This window comes from Lytechinus variegatus, chromosome 3 (genome assembly GCF_018143015.1).
Source record: "Lytechinus variegatus isolate NC3 chromosome 3, Lvar_3.0, whole genome shotgun sequence".
NCBI classification, from domain to species: Eukaryota; Metazoa; Echinodermata; class Echinoidea; order Temnopleuroida; family Toxopneustidae; genus Lytechinus; species Lytechinus variegatus.
The window spans coordinates 66776905-66800155 of NC_054742.1; the positions used below are offsets into that span (position 1 = coordinate 66776905).

Sequence of the window (23251 nt, forward strand, 5' to 3'; positions counted from 1 at the left end):
TTGAGAAACCAGAGGACCTATGGCTCAAGGTCTTCTCTGAGGGACCTAGGAATGAGGATTATTGTCCACAAAAAGGCTCTATCGCATCAAGTGATAATCAAACCCCGAGTTATCGGAATCTGTTACTACTACTCTATTGACTGAGCTATCATGTAAAATAGGGAGAAAAAGTATTGACTAAGTGTCCATTAACCCTAAATCTCCCGGGTCATACTTGATCCTTGTCATGCCCCCCCTTAAGATCTCGGCCGCCGATCGAGCGACACAAAAATTTGCACGCTGGTAGTGTGCGATGTAATCTCAAAGGCTGTATCATGAAATTTTCCAAAATAATGAGATTTTATTTCATATGAATTAATTACGCTAATTTATGCATAAATCATACTTTTTGCTCTAATTCACTAAATAAAGCTCCTAAAATGCTAATTTTTGATAAAAATATTCTTTGTAGCATTCTTAATAATCGTAATTAAAAAAAAACTTCGGTTTGGAAATAAATTACTGATGTATTTTATTGCTTTATGAATTTCTTATGTATTTCATTGTTTTTTTACTTTTTTTTGTTGTTTTTCAATGGAAATCGTTCCAGACTTAATTCTGATCATAAACAAGGCAAAATCAATTAAGTTTAATCAGTAAAAGTAGAAATAATGATACATTTATGAATTTTGGCTAAATACACAATTTGCATTGGATCTGTACATGAAATCACATTTATGAGCAATTTTGGGTCTGACATGCACTGACATACAGTTACATAATGTCGTAACCACGTACCCGGGCGTCACAAATTTGGTCTCAAAATTTGCGCGAGACTTGAAAGTAAAAAGTCAGTGAGCGGCGAGGTCAAGAAATTTCGCGCAGCGGATATATCGTGAAAATTGTCGAGGGGGGGGCATTATGGCCCACCCGGGAGAATTAGGGTTAAGCCATTATATCAGATGAATTGAGAAGTATTCTGAGTGATGAAGGGATGAACGATAATAACAACAAATTGATAATGGGGATAAGGGTTTATCCATGTAGTGTTCAAGATGACCACAGAATTAGACAAAACTGGTAAGAGAATAAATGCCTATAATAAACCATGCCAAACATACAGTACAATTTGCCTGTACATTGTAAGTTAAAGCTGAAATTAGCCATTATCAATATCTTAACTTTAATTTCATTATGTTTTACATTTCATTGGATTTGATAATGAAATATTCCATGACTATAATCTTATCAAGGTATTCTAAAACAAATTCATGAAAATTACAAACAAATATACACATTTATCAAATACTTGGCTTAACTTGTAAGATATAGCAAGTGCTGGACAGAAGACCTTCCCCTGGTATATAACAAATATCTTCTAATAAATAACAAAGAAATACCCACCTAGATAAAGCTTTGTGTCGATGAATCTATTTGGTGTATGTCTAATATATGAATAATATGACAGATGATGTAGCTTATCTTTCATGCATTACATGCGAGTGAATGTGATAAAAAGACATACCTACAAAACCGTTGAACATAGAATGGGACGCTTGCAAGGAAAATTTGACACCAAACCCCAAAATTACAAGGAATGTTTATAGATAATTTCATCAGAGACAATCCATGAATTCCATGCACTGAAAATTGTATCAATCGTCAAGTGATAATTGAAAATGATGAATTACAAATAGTGTGTTCAACAGTGATGACGAATGAAAGATATTTTATCATTGAACATGTGCATTTGAACAGAGAATAAACATGCTATCTGTTTAAATACCACTGTTTGGAGGTTGTATAGCCATTATAGATTTCTGAAGTACAAAAAAAAACTAAAAAAAACTAACCAACCAATACACAGGTTGAGACTTCAAGTAAAAGTAAATAAATATTACCATGGATTGTAATTATGTTTTTTTGTTAGAGTCAGTAGAGTCACATGATTCTGTGTGAAATGATAGCATCACAGAGGTACTAGTTTCTCATTTAAATGCAAAGTAAATATTAATTAAAATGAAAGAGAAAAATTGACAAGAATATTACTGTATTCTAATAGAAATGTACATAATGCACTTCAATAGGTAAAGAATTACCCTCAGATTCTCCACGAGAAAACATGAACATAACAATAAAATAAAAACAGACAGAATGCATAAATCACAAACTAGTGAACTTTCAAAAGCCCTGTGCAGTGCCAGCATTTGTTGATCCAGCAAAAGTCTTGGTATTTGTTTGATGATTACAAGTTCCGACTACTCGAGATGCAGAATCCTGCGAATCTATGGTGTCTTCGAAAGATGCATTTGTCTTCTCGCATTTGAGGTCGATTCTGCTCCTTGCCACTTTGTTCAAGAACGAGTCCATATTTGGTCCTCCTAGTAAAGTTACCCTTGCACCACTCTTTCTTACGGTCAACCGTTTAACGATGACGGAGACGCGGACATCGTAATCTGTGCAGAGTTATAGTCGGCTGTTTCCATCCGCAATATATACGGGATGATGCTGTCTATCTGAACGTTTCCGATCAAACCGGCAAAGAACAATTCTTCCATGATTGCGGGACTGAGGAGCCTTAGGGTGGGCAAGCGGAGCAGCAGTTTGGAGAAGCGGTTGAGTTTAGAGGGGTAGGTGTGGGCCTCGTAGTCATGAAGCTCTGCTATGGCCATCTCTTGGAATTTCTCAATCTGCCGGACATTGCTCAAACCAGGATGATCTGTTTGGGAACAGCAAGGTATCCATTTATATCATACCCTCAATACAATGAAATATCTACAGCTAGCCTTTAAACAGTTTCATTTCCACATGACATCTGATGTGGGAGCAGGAAGTAACAAAAGTGACTTGTGATGATATTGAGGAAATTGCATCACTTGAAAAATACACATAATTCTTTCAATTACTTTTTATTTAAAGGGGAATGAAACCTTTGAAACAAGTAAGCGTGTGTCGAATCAGAAAAATCAAAGAATAAGAACAAGTTTGAGAAAAATCGGACAAAGTAATGAGAAAGTTATGAGCATTGAATATTGCAATCACTAATGCTATGGAGATCCTCACATTGGCCATGCGACAAGGATGTGTAATGTCACATGTGAACATCTTTCCCTTTGATGGACTATAAAATAAGCTCAAAAATGTCTCTTTTTGCTTTTTTGTGATACAAACTCTTTATCCATGATGTATCCTTTAAAAATCTGCATTACGTGACCTCCTCTAGAAAGAACACGTGATCTACTGATAGATGAGATAAAAGAGGCAATTTAAGTGAAATATATACTAAAGTAATGAGGAGAGTTGTTCACAAGAGACATCACACACCTTTGTCGCATTGTTGATTTGAGGATCTCCACAGCATTGGTGATCACAACGTTCAAATACTCATAACTCTCTCATTATTTGTCTGATTTTTCTCAAACTTTCGTTGATCTGTTTCTTTGATTTTTCTGTTTTCACACAAGCTATCTTATTCCAAAGGTTTCATTCTCCTCTAACAGAGAAACAGGGAGAATGCAAAATGACTAACCAGTGATCAGTTATCAGCAGAGATCATCTGATTATTAGGGTGACTTTTACTTATTATGATCAAAGTCATACTGTTCAGTTTCAAAATTCTGACTTTCATTGCAGATCATCTCCAGTAACTGAAGCATATTCTTCTATGTACAGCCAGTCATAGATTTACATGTTCCCTCTCTCTGATTACACCCTACCCATCATACAACACAGTATTAGCATTCAGTTTCACAGTGCAACCTTTAATGTCTGATCACATTCAGGAACTAGGGTAATCTGATAGGTATAGGTATACTATGCAGGTATACTAATCATAGTAATTCTGATAAGAATGAAATAAGACAGGTAATCTTTGTTAATTGGAGGTGCACAACGGTTTTGATTAATAGTAACAGTTGCGACATTTTTTTCCCTTCGAAGTATAAACCATGAACAGAACACAGTGCACTTTGAAACACCCATAGTAAGTGCCTCATAAATGTTATGTATTATTAGTAGTCCTAGATGTCATTTTTCCTCTTCCTACACAACATCCTATTTTAACCAGTACACAAGTGGATGCTAATCTTAATTAAGAGCTCTTAACACTTCAGATCTAACCACTAATTGCTAATTCAAGCTCATCTAATCTTAATCCTTATGTAAAATAAGCTGAAAATCAAATTACCTGGACTGAAAAGTACAATGGTCTTGAGGTACGCAAATTCATTATTATCCACGTCTAATTTTGACGTTGTCGTAACAAACTCTTGAAGCTTCCAGATATGTTCCATCACTGCCTTCACTCTGTCAGCTGAAAGTTTATCTGAAATATAAGAATGGATAAATATTTTATTTTTCAAATGTCTGCGGATGCACCTGAGTGCGTGATCATAATAGTTCTGTAACTATTCCAAATCAATGTCAGATAGGTTGATTAGATTGACTACTGACAGATTTTAGAATCATCAAACCAAGGTGTAGTAAAACAACGTGTAGGAAGAAATTCCTTGAATGCTTGAGTCCATAGGTTTTCAGAACTGGGGTCTGTTTCATAAAGGACTTGCAACTGTTGTAACTTTGCCATAAAGGTAACAGGGCTCAGTAGCAAATAAGAATCAAGGTTGCCATGGTAGCTGCCATAATGGCAAAGTAACAACAGTTGCAAACCCTTTATGCAACGGGCCCCTGAAGTGTCTACCCTGGTTGAATATGACATTATGACCAGTATTATTATTATTTATATGTACACATGCATTACCTTGTTGTAAACTTGTTTGTAAATGGTTTACGATTGCTGTGAGAATGGTAGATAGCGCCATTGCCTGGGAACACTGGGCTAGTCCTAACGTGAACAGCTCACTCCAACATTTCTGCACCATTGATGTGTGTGTATCAGCACTGTGGACAGAAGTAAACAACGTTAAATCTTTATGTGAACAATTTCCTCTTACATAAAGCCGGTCTCACTTTGTGCGATCCGATATGACATTTTTCTTATAAATCACATTTTACATTAAACATGAAAGTTCCAAAAAAGAAAAATTACTTTATTTGAAGGTCGGCATAATGTTAGGAATAATGAAATCATAATTTTGCTTTGCGGCAAGCCCTGTTGCCGAAGTAAAGTCCAAATCGGCTTCAAGTTGCCGCCGATGATGACGTCATTACGACCATAAACAGTTGACTCATTTATTCAAAACAGTGGTCTCATTAATCATGCTGTAACCACAGTAAAATTTGTGCCATTATTTTCCATCTATAGCATACCTGAGAACCTGAAAGGCCGGTAAACTCCTAGCCCAGTGCATGGAGAGGAAGAGTAGTCTTGACGCAGACTCACAGATGTAATGAACATTGAGAAATTGGGGCATTGGGGTGGGTGTGGTCAGTTTGAACTGCATGTGATGTTCCGAGAGCATGGGCGAATCGAGTTTCACCAGTTCTACATCGGACGAGCCTCCATTCGCTGATTGGTCGATACTGTGAAAAAAAAACAACACAGAGTGTGATTTCACTATTTTCTACAGGGCATATGCATACAGTTCAATGATAATAATAATCGATCAGAGTCATCCGGATTCACTCAAAGACCGCAAATAAGATATTGAAGACTTGATCCGATTCATAAGGTTAATAGAAAAAAAAATTGCTGAAAAATTATATTTTACATACTTACCTGTTTATTCAAAATATCATGAAAATATTTTGATATTGTGATATGAAGAATTCACTTTTGTTGATTCCGAAAGATTGAATATTCAGGTGATGATAGACTACTAACATCAATATGTACATCTTGGGCAGGGTCGAAGCCAAGAAAATTTGGTAATTCTTATAGGCATAGAATAATTTCATACTAAGAGATATGAATCAAAGAATAAGATTTTGAACAAGTCATAGAAATTAATGATAATTGAACTTATTTATGCATTCGGGCTCCTTTTTTCCCCAACGTAATGTCTCACCTTAATTCCCCTGCTTCTGAGTCCCCTGATGTATTGAGTGCCTTGGTAAGAGCATCAAAAGCCTTTGAGACATTGTCCCCTCCTTGAACATCCTGGTCACCATTTGATATGATTTGTAGGGTCTGAGATGGAGAATATATCTGCAGGAGCAAGAAAAAGGATGAAAAAATCCAAACAAACATGAAAACAATGGTGTGGAGGGGAAAATAATTCAAAGGTTACAACAAAAATTAGCTTGTAATGGACATCGCCTGGATGAGAAGGGGAGGGGATTAACTTAAACTAAGGGAAAAATTGCTAATAGGCTCAATGCTATTATTAGAATCGTTATAGGGCAAAAGAGAAATATATAATAACTATAATCTTGAATGGCTGCCATGTAAAGAGTTACATCTTTCTTCAGCTATGTCATTTCCTTTTTGAAAGACAAGTCACTGTCCACCACATATTCTGCAAAGGAGGCCAAACTTTATTCCCAGGTATCAATCATTTGCATCTGGGACTGAAAGCTTTCACGAAGGACACGAATACCCAACTTGTCAACAATCCTAATACAGGTCACTTTTTAAACAATTCTTGTTTTAGAAATAAGACCTGTTACAAATTTTTTTCAAATTTTCTCTCATCATAGACACTGTAACCCCTAACCTGTTGTGAATGACTAGGGCCCTCTTCCGTCTTCTTGTTCATATTGGCTAAGGATGTGACGACACTGGCTAAAGTGCTGAGATCCGTGGTCGAATCCGAGGTTGATGCCGACGGTGACGTCGTAGGGGTAGTCTGAACATTCAAGAGGATACCTTGATCAAACAGACCTTGCCTTGTGCTCTGTGGACTCTTCATATCACCTGAAGGAATTTGACAAGACAATGAAGAGAATACAGATAAGACTTCTTGAAGCATCTTAGTACAATGAAAACAGACGTTAGTCAGAGAAATAAAAAAAAACTATACACATGTGCCAACTCTGGAAACTCTTGCGAAAGAGAAAAATAACCGGGAAAACTAATTTTAAAAATGTAAATTAACGCTGGAATTTTATTTTCTAATACGACAAACAAGGTTTTAATATGTGAAATATGATCTTTATCTCCTTCTCCTGTAAAAGTTTGGCATGTCTGAGATACTCTACACTCTGTCTCTCCCTAACCCCATCTCCATTACTCTGCTTTATTACATTTATTTTTTCGTACAGACATTTCCAGAAAACAAAACAATAACATAGTTCGTGATAAGGCTTACAAGCGGGAAATTTCTCCTAAATAAGAATATTGGCAGGTTTTGGTTCAGAGATGCACATATCACCCAACAGAATAAATACAAGTTACTGGACCTGCCATTAACTTCTCTACTTGCGCACGCAGGTAACGCAAATTTTGCGTCTGCTATGCAATCACTGCTGATTAGCAGTTGTAAACTTACCTCCTGCCAGGACACTGCCTGTGACGAAGGTTGGTGTGGCGGTCAGAGGACTTCTGATGTCCTTCCTGATGTAGATCTTGTCGGTTGATGCAGCGCAGTTTCCTTGTGGCTTATCCCTTGTCTTCAGGGGAGACCTCTCACACTGTACAGCTGCTTGGGGGTGAGAGATGCATGAAAGGGCTGATGTACTTATGGTTGTCAGGATAGGCAATTTCAGTAGTTACAACTTCAACACAGATATCAAAGCATAGACTTTTTCAGAGATAGAATCATGAAACTGATGGGGTACAAGTCCTTGTATCTCAATTTTGAGGGAAAATGATTTCTTGTTTTTATGATTTCATAATTTAACAAATGATTTCTGGGCCATTTCATGCCTTCTTTCTAAGCTCTCTATCCAAAATAGAAAACTAAGCGACTAGGCCATGTCCAAGGAATATTATTCTGTTGAAAACATTGGAAAATTTGAGTGTTTAGTCTGCAGGCACAGAACCTTAGTTTTCGCAATTTGCATAGTGCATAATGCAGAGTCTGAAATGGTGAGACTAGATTCACTATATCACTGTGGCTGGCTCTTATTTGGTACAGACAGAGCTTTGGCATCTAGTCTTTACTCTAGACCTGTTTTTGGTTAAAGTGTCAAATATGAGTCTGTGCTTGCAGACTATTCAGTGAGTGATTTTAAGTCTGGTGTTGGCCTTGGTGTTGAAATTTGGACTGCTTCCCCTTGCTTCAAAACTTATCCAGAGTTTGTAAAACTGATCCAGATCACATTATTGACATCTCAACAACTAGTGAGTGACTTTTCGGGACAATCTTCATTTCATGTTTGGTGTTATAATCGTGTCAAAATTGACCTAACACCAACACCAAAAGGTCAACACTGGACTTGAAATCACCCAGTGTTGTTGGCCTTCCATGCTATCAACACCTAATATGAATTCACAAAGTTGTGCGGATGTGAAAATTGGTCTAACACCAACAACAGGCCAACACCGAACTCCAAATCACCCAGTGTAATGCCAGCCATTTTTTTTCTTTTCTCACTCTCATCAGCATTCAACCCTTTTTTTTGAGATACAAGGTTTGAATATCCCCATAACAATGTGTACGTTTTCTCATTCATTAAGTGTAAATTTGGAAAATTTGCATGAGAATTAAAAAGTTCAAAAGGTTTTCGCTGATAATATATCCTAAACTGTAAAGTAGTTTTGCAGCACATACACTGTGCTACACAATTGTAGGGTCTCATATTTCAGTTTCTGTGGTCATGGCTAAATAAATTATTCTGAATGAACATTAAGCAACCTCATATTTTCTTGGTATTCACTGTGTGTACACATTGATGAGCCTGTTCAACTTGACTTCTCACACTATTATGCATGGTTAGCACTAAACTTCATCTGAAAACGTAATTTCCTTCATTCCTTTTTTCATAATTAGCATTGAACTTCATAAAGAATAGGGAATGCAATTTTTATGTAGAAAGTGGTGAATGCATAGTTCCCCTAACATGGATAACCCATCAATTAGAATTAAGGTAGTCTAGAAATCTGGTCATTTGTTGTTTAATTCATGAATTATTACAAAGTTAATAATGGAAAATCCAATCCAAACTGTATGAAGTTATTTTATCATAACATAAGTACAACCTTCAATCAACATTTATATAATCCATTACTCCATTACTATTCATACCGGCAACTCTTTGAATACGCATATAAATATATATTAATGAGATTTAGACTTATTCAACATTCATATTATGTTAGTATCCACATAACACTGCTCTATTACAAATGGAAGACAACATATAGAAAGGAATTAAGAACATAGAATTACATGTAATTATAACGTTACTACATAGAGGTTAATGCTTTTGTTTGTGAATTCTAATGACGACGCTAATATGCTACAAGCAATCTTGAAATGATTGAGTGGTGTGAGTGTTGATTGTGTAGTTCATCTGAGAATGGAAAATTGGATTGCACAATATCAAGGTCTTTTTAGGATGGGATAGGTAATAGACACTGGAAAGTTACACAGGAGACATACGGACAGGAAGCCCACAAGAAAAATTGAAATTTTGTTGAACGAGCAGCAGAGAAGTATGAGAAACTCATCAGAATGTGGAGCAAATTTCTATCCGATATCAAAAGGTTATGGATTTATAAAGTTCATATGCTAAAAATGGTGGATATGTGAATACATACAAGCCCACTGCCTATCTACTCAGCAACAAAAATTTATAAATAATTTCTTTCATTTGTTTCAACAGAACTCCTTATTACTGAAAAGTATATTCCACCGATTATGGTGATGACCCCCCCCCATAGCTGGAATGCCAAGGGCCTAAAAAAGAAACAAACCCTAGCAATTAATCATGAAAACCAATGTGATGTTTATTCATTATGTTTATATGGGCCCTGATCACATTGTGGCATAAGTCACTGTTGCTTGTTTTCACTTAGCAAATCATAACTTCCTAATGATTCATAACTTTGATATGTTCCTTACATTTTCAGCTTTTATTCAAACAAATTCATTTTCACAGAGGGACTTCCCCAGCTGGTTATAACACACATTCAACAACGGAAGAACAGGAAAAGTATGGTGGACACAGAGTGAAATGAAAGAGGACGGTTATAGAGGAGTGCAGGGGGGTTATGTTAGAAAAGATGTTGCCAATTACTGGAAGAAGAGGAGGGAGGATCAACTCTCCCGCGCTTACAGTCCGACTTCATGCCCATGTCGAGGCACTTCTGCAGGCGGCAGTACTGGCAGCGGTTTCGGTTGTGCTTGATGATCTGGCAGTCCTTGTTCCCGCGGCACGTGTAGCCCAGGTGCTTGCGTATGCTGCGCTTGAAAAAGCCCTTGCAGCCTTCGCAGCTGATGGCACCATAATGCCGACCTGTACAAACAAAGAGGAAAGAGATAAATAGAAAGTGAATCAAAAACTGGGGAATTTGGGAGATTGAAAATCATTCTGTGCCCTTGGAAAAAAATCGCCTACATGTAAGCCGACAATGCTGTATGCACATTCTCTCTGGAAGCACTCTTCTCCATCTATTCCAGCACTATCCATTGCTATGTTCTTACCATCCATTTTATGAGAAATGACCACAGGATTTCATTTGATTCAAGGCCACTAAAGCCAGGCCTTGATTGCCTTTTCAAGGGACTTCAAAACCACTCTCATTGCCTTGGCAAAATCTAGAGCCCTGTCATTTTTTTCTACTGTAGAAATATACCTTCTAGTAAAACGTACTTGCCCTAAAACTATCAAACTGAAAAAGTTATATGATCACGGGTAGGGCAGCAAAGGAGGAAGTGGGGGAGGGGAGAGAAATGCAGGGTTCCCAGCTTTTCAAGAAAACAAAATTCCCTGATTTCTCCCTGAAGTTTAAAAATTCCCTGATAATTATTTAAACCCATTCCCAGTTTCACATGTTTTCTAAGTTGTTGCAGTGCATTACATGTATTTTCATTATAACAACAATAATGGAAAACTAAAACAATAGTACCACTATAACCAGTCATTTAATGGATGTTGTTCTGATATGCAACAAAATATAACAGAGTCTGACTTACTACTGTGCTTTTGACTTTTGGGCTGATCAAAATTCCGATTATTCCATCATTTGAGGTATTTTCCCTGTTTTGAGGTATTTTTAAAATCAAATTTCCTGATTTTTCCCTTACTAGAAAAAGGTAAAATAATTTTCACTGATGGGCTGGGAACCCTGAAATGGCATTGTGAACTAATCTTGTAAAGGTTTTCCAACTGACCACAACAGTAACATCATCCAAAAGGGAACACAAACCTGAGGCTTTATCTCCACAGACTGCACACAGTTCAATGGGCCGTGGTGCGGTTATGCCAGGCTTGGCCATCATCTGAGCCTGGGTTATACCCTGAGCAGCAGAGAATTTGATCAGGTCTTCTTCTCTCAACTTCACCAGCCTCTCGGCCGTTGCAGCATCTATCGTGGTGACCGTCGTCCCTGCGGACGTTTGAACTCGTACCAACTGCTCCACTGTCTGATCGTTGATCTGAACTTGTTGAACCTGGGGGTGTAATACAATACACAATATTTCAAAAGAATTCAGGGGGGTGTTTCACAAAGATTTAAGTATGACTTAAGTCGCACTTAAGTGCCGACGCGTACATGATATGCAATGCGCGATCTTATTGATAGATAGATACGCAGTAGTGCGCGTCCTCATGGCACGATCTGACCAATGCGGTCAAGCCTTTCATACCGTACGCAACTCGGCATTTAAGTGCGACTCTAAGTCATACTTAAATCTTTGTGAAACACCCCCCTGAATTACATAGTATAGGAATATAGATGATTCAAATGTCGTAGTGTAAATATCCAGGAAGCAGGTGATCCATTACTCCTATTCATTTCAATGATACGTGAATGTCTATGTCCTAGATAGTTATGATATAAGGGAAATAAAATAAAGTAAAAAATGTGTTCAATCAGATGAAGTTTTGATTTTACATGAAAATCTATTTTGGTTAGGTGCCTGACAAAAATAAGAAAAATATTTTTCCTTTTTTTTTAATTACAAACCATTCAAGAGTTAGTCTATTATCTGCGTGGAGGCTGCAGCTTTAACTTTGATGTTACACTAAACATTAGCGATATGTCTGATTCGGCGAGTAAGACAGTGGCGCGAAGTAATTGCCACCATGGTGTCATTGTCTGTATGAAACTTTGAACACACTACCGTCGAAAACAGAAAACAACTACTAAAAGCAAAGACTGGAGGGTATAGGTGTTGCAACCACCGCCACGGTCTGTATTCTCGCTGCATCACAAGCAGTGCATAGGTTCCACGTAACAGCGCAGACTTGTAACAGCAAACACAAACGCTTGCGCAGCCTCTGCCTAGGTTACAGGCTACTCAAGATTGGCACACGCTGATAATTTTAGGATATGGTCTGACTTTCTCTGAAACTTTCTGATATAGAATCACTAAATTTGTATTTAAAAAAGGTGCTAAAATTATCATTATTTCCAAGAAAGAATTTTCATTTTAAAGAAAAGCATTACCCAGTATTAAGGATGCTAGATATCCATAAATTTTAAATTCTAATTTTCATCGATAATCAACTGATGTAAAGGACATTCAACAAGTCACTACACTTTTGTAAGATTGTACTTGAGCAGGTGAGTTTTAAACCAACCTTGTACGCTTCGACTGGAGTGGCTTGAGGAGAACCCATGGTGCCCACTGACCCTAGCACCTGCTGTGGCATGGATGTCATGGCGATGTGCTGTATCTGACCGGACGGTAACTGGACCGTCTGAAGGACCTGTGGATGAACCCCAGAGTGGTCAAGGCTGTTCACATCAGAGATCTGTGATGTAATATAAACACACAAAAAAGAGCTACCTTTTAGACAAATGTGGAATTCTCCTAAAGGTCGTGCAAAAGCGACTTAATGTTTAAAGCCTTTTGTTAGCTTGGTAAATCCCCAAATGAATCTTTTACTGGATTACTGTTACCATTCCTAAGCTAGAAAGGGCTGAAAATTTCAGGATATATCTGGAGCTTTCTGGTGTAAAGAAAAAAACAAGGCAAACGCCAAGTGTTGTTTCGCCTGCATGTTGCAGTCATGAAGAGACTGCATGTCAAAACTATAGGTCATGTCATTAGTGGAACAAACAGATAAGGTCATGCCATTAGTGGAACAGATGCAAAAAGCATCCGAACATACAGTACCAGTCAGTTATCTTTAATACCTGTTTCGAAGCTATACATGTAGAAAGTTATTGTGTGTACAACACAGCACAGTGCCAGTCATGGAAAGCTTCATATCAATAAAACTTCAGGATACTTATATTCCCTAAGACTGTAATATGAGTATACCGGGTAGATGATTTTAAAGGCGTAGTTCTGACCATATGTATTATTTTCACAGTATAAAATCAAATAGGCAAGACACAGAAATTTCATGTAAAAAATGAATAACTCGGACAAAGTTAATCAAATTCAACTCACATTTGAATTAGACCTGCACCTTCAAGAGATGGACCTCTTGTATGAATTTGGCAATCCTACCTCGAATATATATAAAGTTATTATGTGTACAACACAGCACAGTGCCAGTCATGGAAAGTTCATTGACCTTTGACCTTAATCAAATTCAACTCACATTCGAACTTGACCTGCACCTTCAAAAGATGGACCTCTTGTATGAATTTGGCACTCCTATCTCGAAGATATAGAAAGTTATTGTGTGTACAGTACAGCACAGTGCCAGTCATGAAAGTTCATTGACCTTTGACCTTATTCAAATTCGGCACACATTTGAACTTGACCTGCACCTTCAAGAGATGGACCTCTGTTATGAATTTGGCGATCTCACCTTGGAGATATAGAAAGTTATTGGGTGTACAACACAATTGTGCCAGCCATGGAAAGTTCATTGACCTTTGACCTTATTCAAATTGGACTCATATTCGAACTTGACCTGTGCCTTCAGGAGATGGACCTCTGGTATGAATTTTGATGATCCCACCTCGAAGCTATAGAAAGTTATTGGGTGTACAACACAATTGTGCAGTCATGGAAAGTTCATTGACCTTTGACCTTATTCAAATTCGACTCATATTCGAACTTGACCTGTGCCTTCAGGAGTTGGACCTCTGGTATGAATTTGGTGAGCCCACCTCGAAGCTATAGAAAGTTATTGGGTGTACAACACAATTGTTGACAACGATGCCGCCGCCGCCGGAAATAGTGATACCTACATGTATGTCTCGCTCCGCTACGCAGGCGAGACAAAAACCTGAGAAGGCGCTAGATATCTAAGATTCGAAAATTTTCACCGAGAATCTATCAATCATCCAACTCTTTGATTTTACATACAGTCAAGGTGTCCTCATTTTGGACCTTGATCCATGTGGCAAGCTCAACATCAAAAAGCAATACGAATCCCACTTTCAATGAAAACTCAAGATGATCGCCTTTTAAAAGGAAACATTGATACTACATGTATGTGCACATGGATTTCTCTCATAATAACATTTACAGCAGAGTCACACAGACAAACTTTACATATGTAGTTTACATTTACATGTTCAAATTAAAGGGAAAGGTATGTTAAAAATTCACATTGATATTTTCAACACTACAGATAAACAGTACTCTACCTGCCAAAACAACATTCTACATTATTCTTATTTTTGTTATTGTCAAATGACCTCTTACATCAGATCATATTTCATTCTGAAACCATACACGGCGTAATAGGTGTTACAGAATTACATGTTGATGATCATAACATTTTGATGATTCTAAACCCAAAGAATACCCAAAATATTGTTCTTTTCTATCCACAGAATAATTAATTACAAAAATGCCTATAATTAGTAAAATATTCACTGTATGCAAAACATTGGCACAAGAGCAACTTTTTAACCATTAATCATTCTGGCATCTACATTTCATAGACTACAGGTACAAAATAAAAACAATGCTTTATCAACATTATGAATCAACAAAGAACAAGGAACTGTAGGTTAAAATCAAAGAATTTGTAAAGATGAACGGGTTGAATTGCAAAGTTTATCGTACTACAATGACTGAATAGGACGTGACAACGGTGTAGGGGAGAATTAGCATTTTACATGTATCCGCACAGCGTGTTTACTTCAGGTTTAAGGCAATTAGAATTTTGCTGGCAGAATATCACCAAAACCACAGCACTTCAGAGTGGATTTTACGAGGGTGGGGGCAGCGTCTAGTGGTGGGTACAGGAGTGGGATGGTGGGAATGGGGCAATGTACATGTATGTAAATGTAGGTTAGCATATTGCATTCATTGTTATTCCTCGATTCTTAAATGCCTCTTTAAAGGTTAAGTCCACCCCAGAAAATGTTGATTTGGATAAATAGAGAAAAACCAAACTAGCATAACACTGAAAATTTCATCAATATAGGATGTAATATAGGAATTTGCTTATTTTTCACAAAACAGTGATATGCACAACTCAGTGACATGCAAATGAGACAGTTGATGATGTCCCTCACTCACTATTTTGTTTTTTATTGTTTGAATTATACAATATTTCATTTGTTACAATTTGACAATAAGGACCAACTTGACTGAACCATATAATGGTATTAAATAATGCTATAAATTCAACATGTTAAGTGAGGAATTACTCTTTGTTTCATTTGACAATGAAGAGAAAATTAGAATATTTCATACAATAAAATACAAATGAAATAGTGAGTGGATGACGTCATTGGTCTCCTCATTTGCATTCCGAGCAGTATTTGCATATACATGTTTTGTTAAATTAAACAAAACTTTAAAATGTCATAACTTTCTGATTTTACATCCAATTTTGATTATTCAAATAAACTTTTTGTTGGGGTGGACTTGTCCTTTAACTGTTGTTAGTTTTATGATCTCTACTTGAAGATTCTTATCAATAAAACATTAGGATACTTTTACCGTACTCCCTAAAACTGTAATACAATTATAGATGATTTTAAATAGGTAGTTCTGACTAAATAATAATGATATTGTTTTTCATAGTATAAGATCAAATAGGCAAGACACTGAAATTTCATTTAAAAAATGAAGTATAACTCAGACTCAGTTATGGCATGTTCAGTTTGAATATTCCTAAAACTCTTTTCAGTGGAAAAAAAGACATTTTCAGTGCCTTGCTAGTCTTAGTTTACTATAAAAATTCAAATATCACTTTCAGCCTTGAGTACCACATTACCGTATGCATAATTTGCCTGAACTTCAAAAAGTATAATATGGATAAATGTTTAAAATAGGGTCATCTTAGTGAGAACAAATGTTAGAGGGTAAGGGGTGGGGTGGAGAAATGGTGAATTGCCAATAGGTCTAATCCCATTCATCTTTATATTTAAAATCAACAGGCACTAGGTAACCATTTGGATTAGACTAGACTAACTTGATCTAGATCTATAGCCTTTTGGAATGGTAAAATAAAAGTGGATGGTGATTAATGCACTTGATAAAATAACCACCCAAAACAAAATTTCCATGTAGACTTGGTTATTAGACCAAATGGCAATTGAACAGACGAAATGGGTATATAGCCACAGTGATGTTAGAAGATGTGGGAAAGCAACAAACAGGTATATTAGTCAAACTAGTTTAGTCACAGTAGTGTCAGACAATGTACACATCATTAAGTACAAAAAAGAATGTTAGACTAAATGGGGTTAGCCACAGTGATATAAGAAAATGTACATGTACATGTAGGAGGGGCCTGTTGCAGAAAGAATTACGATCAAACACAACTCAAAAAATCTTACACAACTCAAAAAATCTTGCGCAACTTGATTTTCAGCCAATGGAGCACCTGTATTCGGGACTTGCGCTTGGCTTGCGTTTAAACGCAACGCTTTCTGCAACAGGCCCCAGATGAGTTATCTGACTCCAGCTGCAGAAAGAGTTGCAATCAAACACAATTTGATTTTCAACCAATCAGTAGCGCATATTTTGGTCTTGCGATTTATTGCTTTCTTGCTTTAGATGCGTTAAACACAACTCTTTCCACAGCAGGCTCAAAATCTGAAAATTAGACGAACTGAGGATGTATTAGAAGTCATTTTTAGACCAATTGGTTTTAGACCAAGTGGTGTTAGACCAAATTTAAAACAGGGGAGGGGAGAGGTTATGACATCCTTACCTGGTTTATATTACCAGCACCCATATGTAACCCATGTACACCTTGGACTTGCATCTAACAGTGGAGATATGAAGGGTTGGGGGTACCATACTCAAATCATATACACTAAAACAATATCAACAATGTCATGGACTTTTTTCAGAAATCATATACATGTAACTGCAATATGTGAGGTCAAGAGAATATTAATAGGGAAAAGACATGTAAGAATATTAAAAGAAGATGCAAAATAATATATAATACGGACTAAAGAATATAAGCAATAAAAAAATAAAAATAGCAAAATGGGTATTTTTATTTTTACACACAAGGCCTACAATACGTATATGTAAGACTGAAAGAGCTTTTTTCATGTCATATTTCAGTAATATCAGTCAACGATATGGAAAGCTGAGCAAAATATGCAAATCACTGTGAGCAAAGTATGTATGTTAAAATTATAATGATGAGATATAATCTGGCATTGCACTATTTTCTTTTTTTATCTTAAAAAATTCCCATGATATAACAAGTAAAATTGAAAAACATATATCTAAACAAGTGGAATGCCTCTGGCCGTCTCACCTGCATCACGCGTTCAATATAGCAGCAGTGCAGACTTTGAATACTACTCTAACTCGCACAAGATGTTCAGCGATACATGGTTACTCTTGTGTCCACTTTTTATGAACTAGACCAATAAACTTAGAGATATGATGGTTATTCAACAAAAAACCCCAACATGGCCAAAGTTCATTGACCTTACATGACCTGTGACCTTGATCATGTGACCTGAAACTCGCACAGGATGTTCAGTGATACTTGATTACTCTTATGTACAAGTTTCATGAATCAGATCCATAAACTTTCAAAGTTTATGATGGTAATTCAACAGATACACCCAGTTTCGGCCAAAGTTCATTGACCTTTGACCTTGGTCATGTGACCTGAAACGCGCACAGGATGTTCAGAGATACTTGATTACTATAATGTCCAAGTTTAATGAACTAGACCAATAAACTTTCAAAGTTATGATGGTAATTCAACAGATACCCCCAATTCGGCCAAAGTTCATTGACCCTAAATGACCTTTGACCTTAATCATGAGACCTGAAACTTGCACAAAATGTTCAGTGATGCTTGATTACTATTATGTCCAAGTTTCATGAATCAGATCCATAAACTTTCAAAGTTATGATGGGAATTCAACAGATATCCGCAATTCGGCCAAAGTTCATTGACCCTAAATGACCTTTGACCTTGGTCATGTGACGTGAAACTCGTGCAGGATGTTCAGCGATACTTGATTAACCTTATGTCCAAGTTTCATGAACTAGGTCCATATATTTTTAAGTTATTTTGACATTTAAAAAACTTAACCTCGGGTTAAGATTTCGATGTTGATTCCTCCAACATGGTCTAAGTTCATTGACCCTAAATGACCTTTGACCTTGGTCATGTGACATGAAACTCTGATAGGATGTTCAGTAATACTTGATTAACCTTATGGCCAAGTTTTATTAACTAGGTCCATATACTTTCTAAGTTATGACGTCATTTCAAAAACTTAACCTCAGGTTAAGATTTGATGTTGACGCCGCCGCCGCCGTCGGAAAAGCGGCGCCTATAGTCTCACTCTGCTTCGCAGGTGAGACAAAAAATGTTGGTGATAATTTTTTTGGTCATTAAATACGAGTAACTTGCCCCTTGTTTTCTGTGCTACCAGTGTATAATATGTTACAAGGGTAATAGTATGCAGCACTTTGAAATACTGTATCAAGGGCTGTAAAAAATGTTGCATTATAAAAGCTGAATATTATCTAATTAAAACAAAAACACTTTTGTCAAGATCATCAAGGACTGCACATATAACTTGCACAAAGAAGCACACATTCACTAATTCTATTTCAATTGTGACAGTAAAAATAAAAAAAATAAAATGCAATTTGCAAGAAGCAGTCTTACCTGTTGTATTGCTCCATGGTCCATGCCATGTACTTCGTTCATATTGACCTGAAAATGACAAGTGAAAAAAGTATTTCAGTGGAGTAGATCCGGGGGGCATTTAATCAATATTTTCGTCTGACAAGTTGTCAGATCTGACAACTTTTCTGGATTCTGATTGGTTGAGAAGCACTGTTACTATAGTAACTGTCGGATAAAACAGGACTTGTCGGATAAAATATCTGACAAGTCCTTTCATGAAACGCTCCCCAGTAGACTGAGAAACATGAGGTGTGAGGATTTATGTTTCACCACATCACACACAAACATCCTTTTACAATGCATAATTTACCTTCAATTTCCACACTTTGCCTATGGAAATCATCACGTCAAGAATGTATTCTGTTAAAATGTTATTGGTGTACTATAGCCATGGTCATTTTGAAAGAATACAGCTACAATTTCAAAACATGATTCGACATTCAACTGTCTTGATGTGTGAATGTGACATGTATATAAGGGCTATAATAGCCTACCTGTATACATGTATAGTAGATACATAGTAGTATAGTAGATATAAATTGTTTATTGATCAAAACATCATTGTGCAATAGCTGAATTGCGATGAGTTTATATGTACGTATGTCATGAAAATCATAACATAAATACACCCTGTACAATTGGAGAAACTTATACAAGGAAATATGAATGGTCATTTTTTAAACATGATTATTACATCATCATTTTTTATCATTCCTATTGATAACATTCTTATGGAAGCCATTCATATGATGCATGTTCATGTCCAAGTTTCTTTCAATGTACTGTAGTTCTCTAAGTCCTGTGCAATGCATTTCTTTTTCAAAGTCCCTCAGAGCTATTTTGTTTTCTTAATTTAGTTTATCAATTTCTTTTAATTCTAATCTTATTAATTTATTACTTAAAAAAATCCATAATTTATTGTTCGAAATAGACATGAAATGATAAACTCCGAAAATTTGCTTTGCCCAATTGATCGTGGGCCCGGCAGCCACTGTGAAGCGCCAGATCGACGAGGCTCTATCCCTTTAATCATTGAACGCCAAACAGGGTAGCAGCAACTCCCATCTTTTAACGTCTTTTGGTTTGAATGCGGCCGGGGTTTAAAACCCCAGACCTCCCGGTTGTGAGACGGACGCTCTACCGACTGAGCCAACACACCGGTATCACACTTATATCTCATTCATGTCATCAATTTATTTATTTTTACCACTCATTAATTCTGTCGAAGTATCTATTTCTCTACGCACTGTATTTTTGCTTATATAATGACAATTATCATACCAATCAATCCTCCTTCATACTAATCAATGCATCATTGTTATAACTACAGTGGACACCAGGTGGTCAGGCCCAACTACATGTATGTAGCACAGAAGATTTTTGACCACCAATCATAATGAAAGACACTGCTCCCATCCACAACTAATTCAAAATTGAAAGTGTTTCAAAACTAGCTCCTTGCAAAGAGGAATTGCACTTGCATTCATTTTAATTTTTAATTGTTTAATTTGCATAATTTACGTTTAACATTCTGATATTTCATGTTAGTTTATTTCCAAAGATTTGGTAATGTCGGATTATTATTACATTGATGTTGCGTCACTTTTGATTTAAGACCACTAACTTGCCTGACAGAGCCTGAAAAAATACAAACACTTTGTAATGCCATGAAATAGCAACCACCACTAAAATGGGTATAGACAGAACACTACAATGCATACAAATAGAATAGCCATTGCTAAAATGTGAAAATCAAGCTCGAGACAATAAAAGTGGTGCCAAATTTTAAGATTTGCTAAAAATGACAGAACAAAAACAAAACTCCCAAAGTACCAGACAAGATGTCCTAGACTGATAAAAAAAACATTCCATAACTTTGGGAAGTTACTTTGAAAGACAGAAATCATTAAGACCGTCCACAAGAGAACACAAAGTTAGACACAAAACACACCATTGTATAGACGTGTAACACAACATGCTATTATACTTGATATATTTTTGTTTTGTTAAACTGAAATTAGTGGAATAAGTAAGGTTTGTACATCAAATATGACGAGAAAGCCCATTTCAGGAGCTACAAATCCATTCGACAGGGGAAGGAGGGTTAATAAAATGAACATGCTATAAATTTTCAGCAATATTATCAGCAAAGACAGAAACGAAATGATACCTGACTTGTTATTCACACAGAAAGCACATAACGTACTACAATGCCCCTATTTTACCTGTAAAGTCAATACCACATTAAACAATCTATTACCTCTTCTTCTGTCTGTTGGACATCTTCCTCTACATCTTCAATATCCTGTACTTCCTCCACCTGCACTTCAGTGACCTATAAATCATTCAAGAGAAACAGTCTTGTCTAGCTAAGCTCTTTACTCTCAAAGTTCTGAGTTTCTGAGTGTAGACAATGTAGAGTGAAGTTTCCCCGAATTCAACACCTCAAATAGGTTAATTTTTTTCGGCGCAGTGGTGTAAGTTGTGGTGATCGAAGTTATTAAATTTGACATAAAAATTTGAAGTAAGACAGGTGACCCTATCCCCTATCTTGTATGCTAGATCAGTCTTGATATTTTGATTCTCATCAGAAGTTGAAATCCGATCTTTGTTTACAGGCAACTTAAAATAGATAGGCCTATAATGGCATTGGCAAATAAGCCCTACTGAAAGTGGTATCATATTAATACTCTGCTTGCATAGAAGATACATGTAATGTGAAAATCTGTGACATTCCATCCATGAATTCTGGTGAATTTAATATTTCTTTTTTGTCTGAGAGGAAAGCAATAATACCATCATACTCAACAAAAGGCTCAGATACCTAACACAAAGTAGCCCAGCATTTAATGACCCGGCGCTTCTGTTATTTTCATTGCATTTCTTTGCAGCTAATTGAAATTGAATGGATAACACCGTCCTTAAAAGTGACAGTCTGTTTTCTTTATATATTTTCGTCATTTCTAGATCAAATTTTTACAGTGAATATATTCTAATTTATAAATTCAAAATTGAATATTGAGCTTATTTTTATTCAAGCTGAGTAATTATAGTTAAATAACAATAATCAACCATTGGTTATACCAACGTATACTCTCCCAGAACTACCCTCCCTCTTTAATGTAGAATTATTTTTTTTATTATTTGATTCCAACTTTAGGTTAAAACAGGGAAAATTGGGGCTATGTGCATTTAGCACAAAAAAGGATCACAAAAATTGTGACTTAACTTACTTTTAATAGCTTCATGAAATGCCCTCAGATTATGTAGAACAAATGATCTGATATTCACCTCTAGTCCAAGTCTAATTTCTTCAAAGTTTAACATATTTATGGAGCCCAATAGAGAGTAAATTATAAGCTTTACACCAAGAGCATTTAAATACACATAGATAAGGTTTAATGAGAAAGGCATGCTTTAATAGTGGTTCCACAAAATCATTTGTTGACAACTGAAGCTGGAACAGGGGACATTTGCATGTAATATTATTGAGGCCATACTGTGTTAAGATGCATGAAAATGACGAACATATAAAGCACACTTACTAAAACAATCAATAAAAGGAAAACTGTGATTTTGATGGTCGAATGTAAATGAAATGCTTCATTGTGACCATCTTCATTGAAAATTTTAGAAGAAAAGGTTTTGGAATTTTATTTTCTTCCCTTATATTTTCATATGAAGTGAAAAGATTAAACTTCTACATGTATCCAATGACTCTCTTACCTTGAGTGTCATTATAGGCAGACTTTACCCCGTAATAAAAAGTTCATTTGAATAAACAATCAAACAAGCGTATAAGCCGACAGAAATTGGATGTCAAAGCAGATAGCTACGGCATGATATCTCAAAGTTTTGCTTCAAAATAATTAAATGTACAACATAAGCTGTACGCAAATGAGAGTAACAATGTCATCACAAACTTATTTTTTGTATTCTATTATACACACATGTATGAAATATTTTTTGCTCTTACAATGAAAACAATGATTGACTCCACCTTGAAAATGAGGTAAAATTATGGTATACAATTCAGTCAAAAGCTTCTGTATTATAAAAATGAAGAGGGAAAATGTGATATTTTTTAAAATATAGTATGTGATGTCACTGGTTTTCTCATTTGCAAACAAATCAGGTGTGTTGTTTAAAAATTAAAAAAAAACTTTATTAAGGTTAAGGTTCTAATAGCCTCTTTTTTTGATTTGATATTTTTTTTTTG

The 23251-nt window shown here is 36.1% G+C and overlaps 1 protein-coding gene across 4 annotated transcripts; it reads right to left on the reverse strand.

Moving 5' to 3' along the window:
* Positions 1-1115: 1115 nt before the first annotated feature.
* LOC121411728 (orphan steroid hormone receptor 2) lies at positions 1116-21388 on the reverse strand. Of its 4 annotated transcripts, none has more exons than XM_041604564.1 (13): positions 21293-21388; positions 19012-19059; positions 17068-17121; positions 12568-12741; positions 11192-11435; positions 10099-10278; positions 7368-7517; positions 6594-6793; positions 5946-6085; positions 5248-5460; positions 4739-4878; positions 4166-4303; positions 1116-2698 (listed from the first exon to the last, which is right to left on the reverse strand). In XM_041604564.1, exons 2-13 carry the CDS (start codon positions 19051-19053, stop codon positions 2397-2399), a joined length of 1977 nt encoding a protein of 658 aa, XP_041460498.1. In that variant the 5' UTR covers positions 19054-19059; positions 21293-21388; the 3' UTR covers positions 1116-2396. The 4 variants fall into 4 exon arrangements, with proteins under 4 accessions (XP_041460498.1, XP_041460496.1, XP_041460495.1 ...); XM_041604562.1 differs by having other exon boundaries at positions 7368-7520; XM_041604561.1 differs by having other exon boundaries at positions 10060-10278.
* Between the last annotated feature and the right edge of the window lie 1863 nt (positions 21389-23251).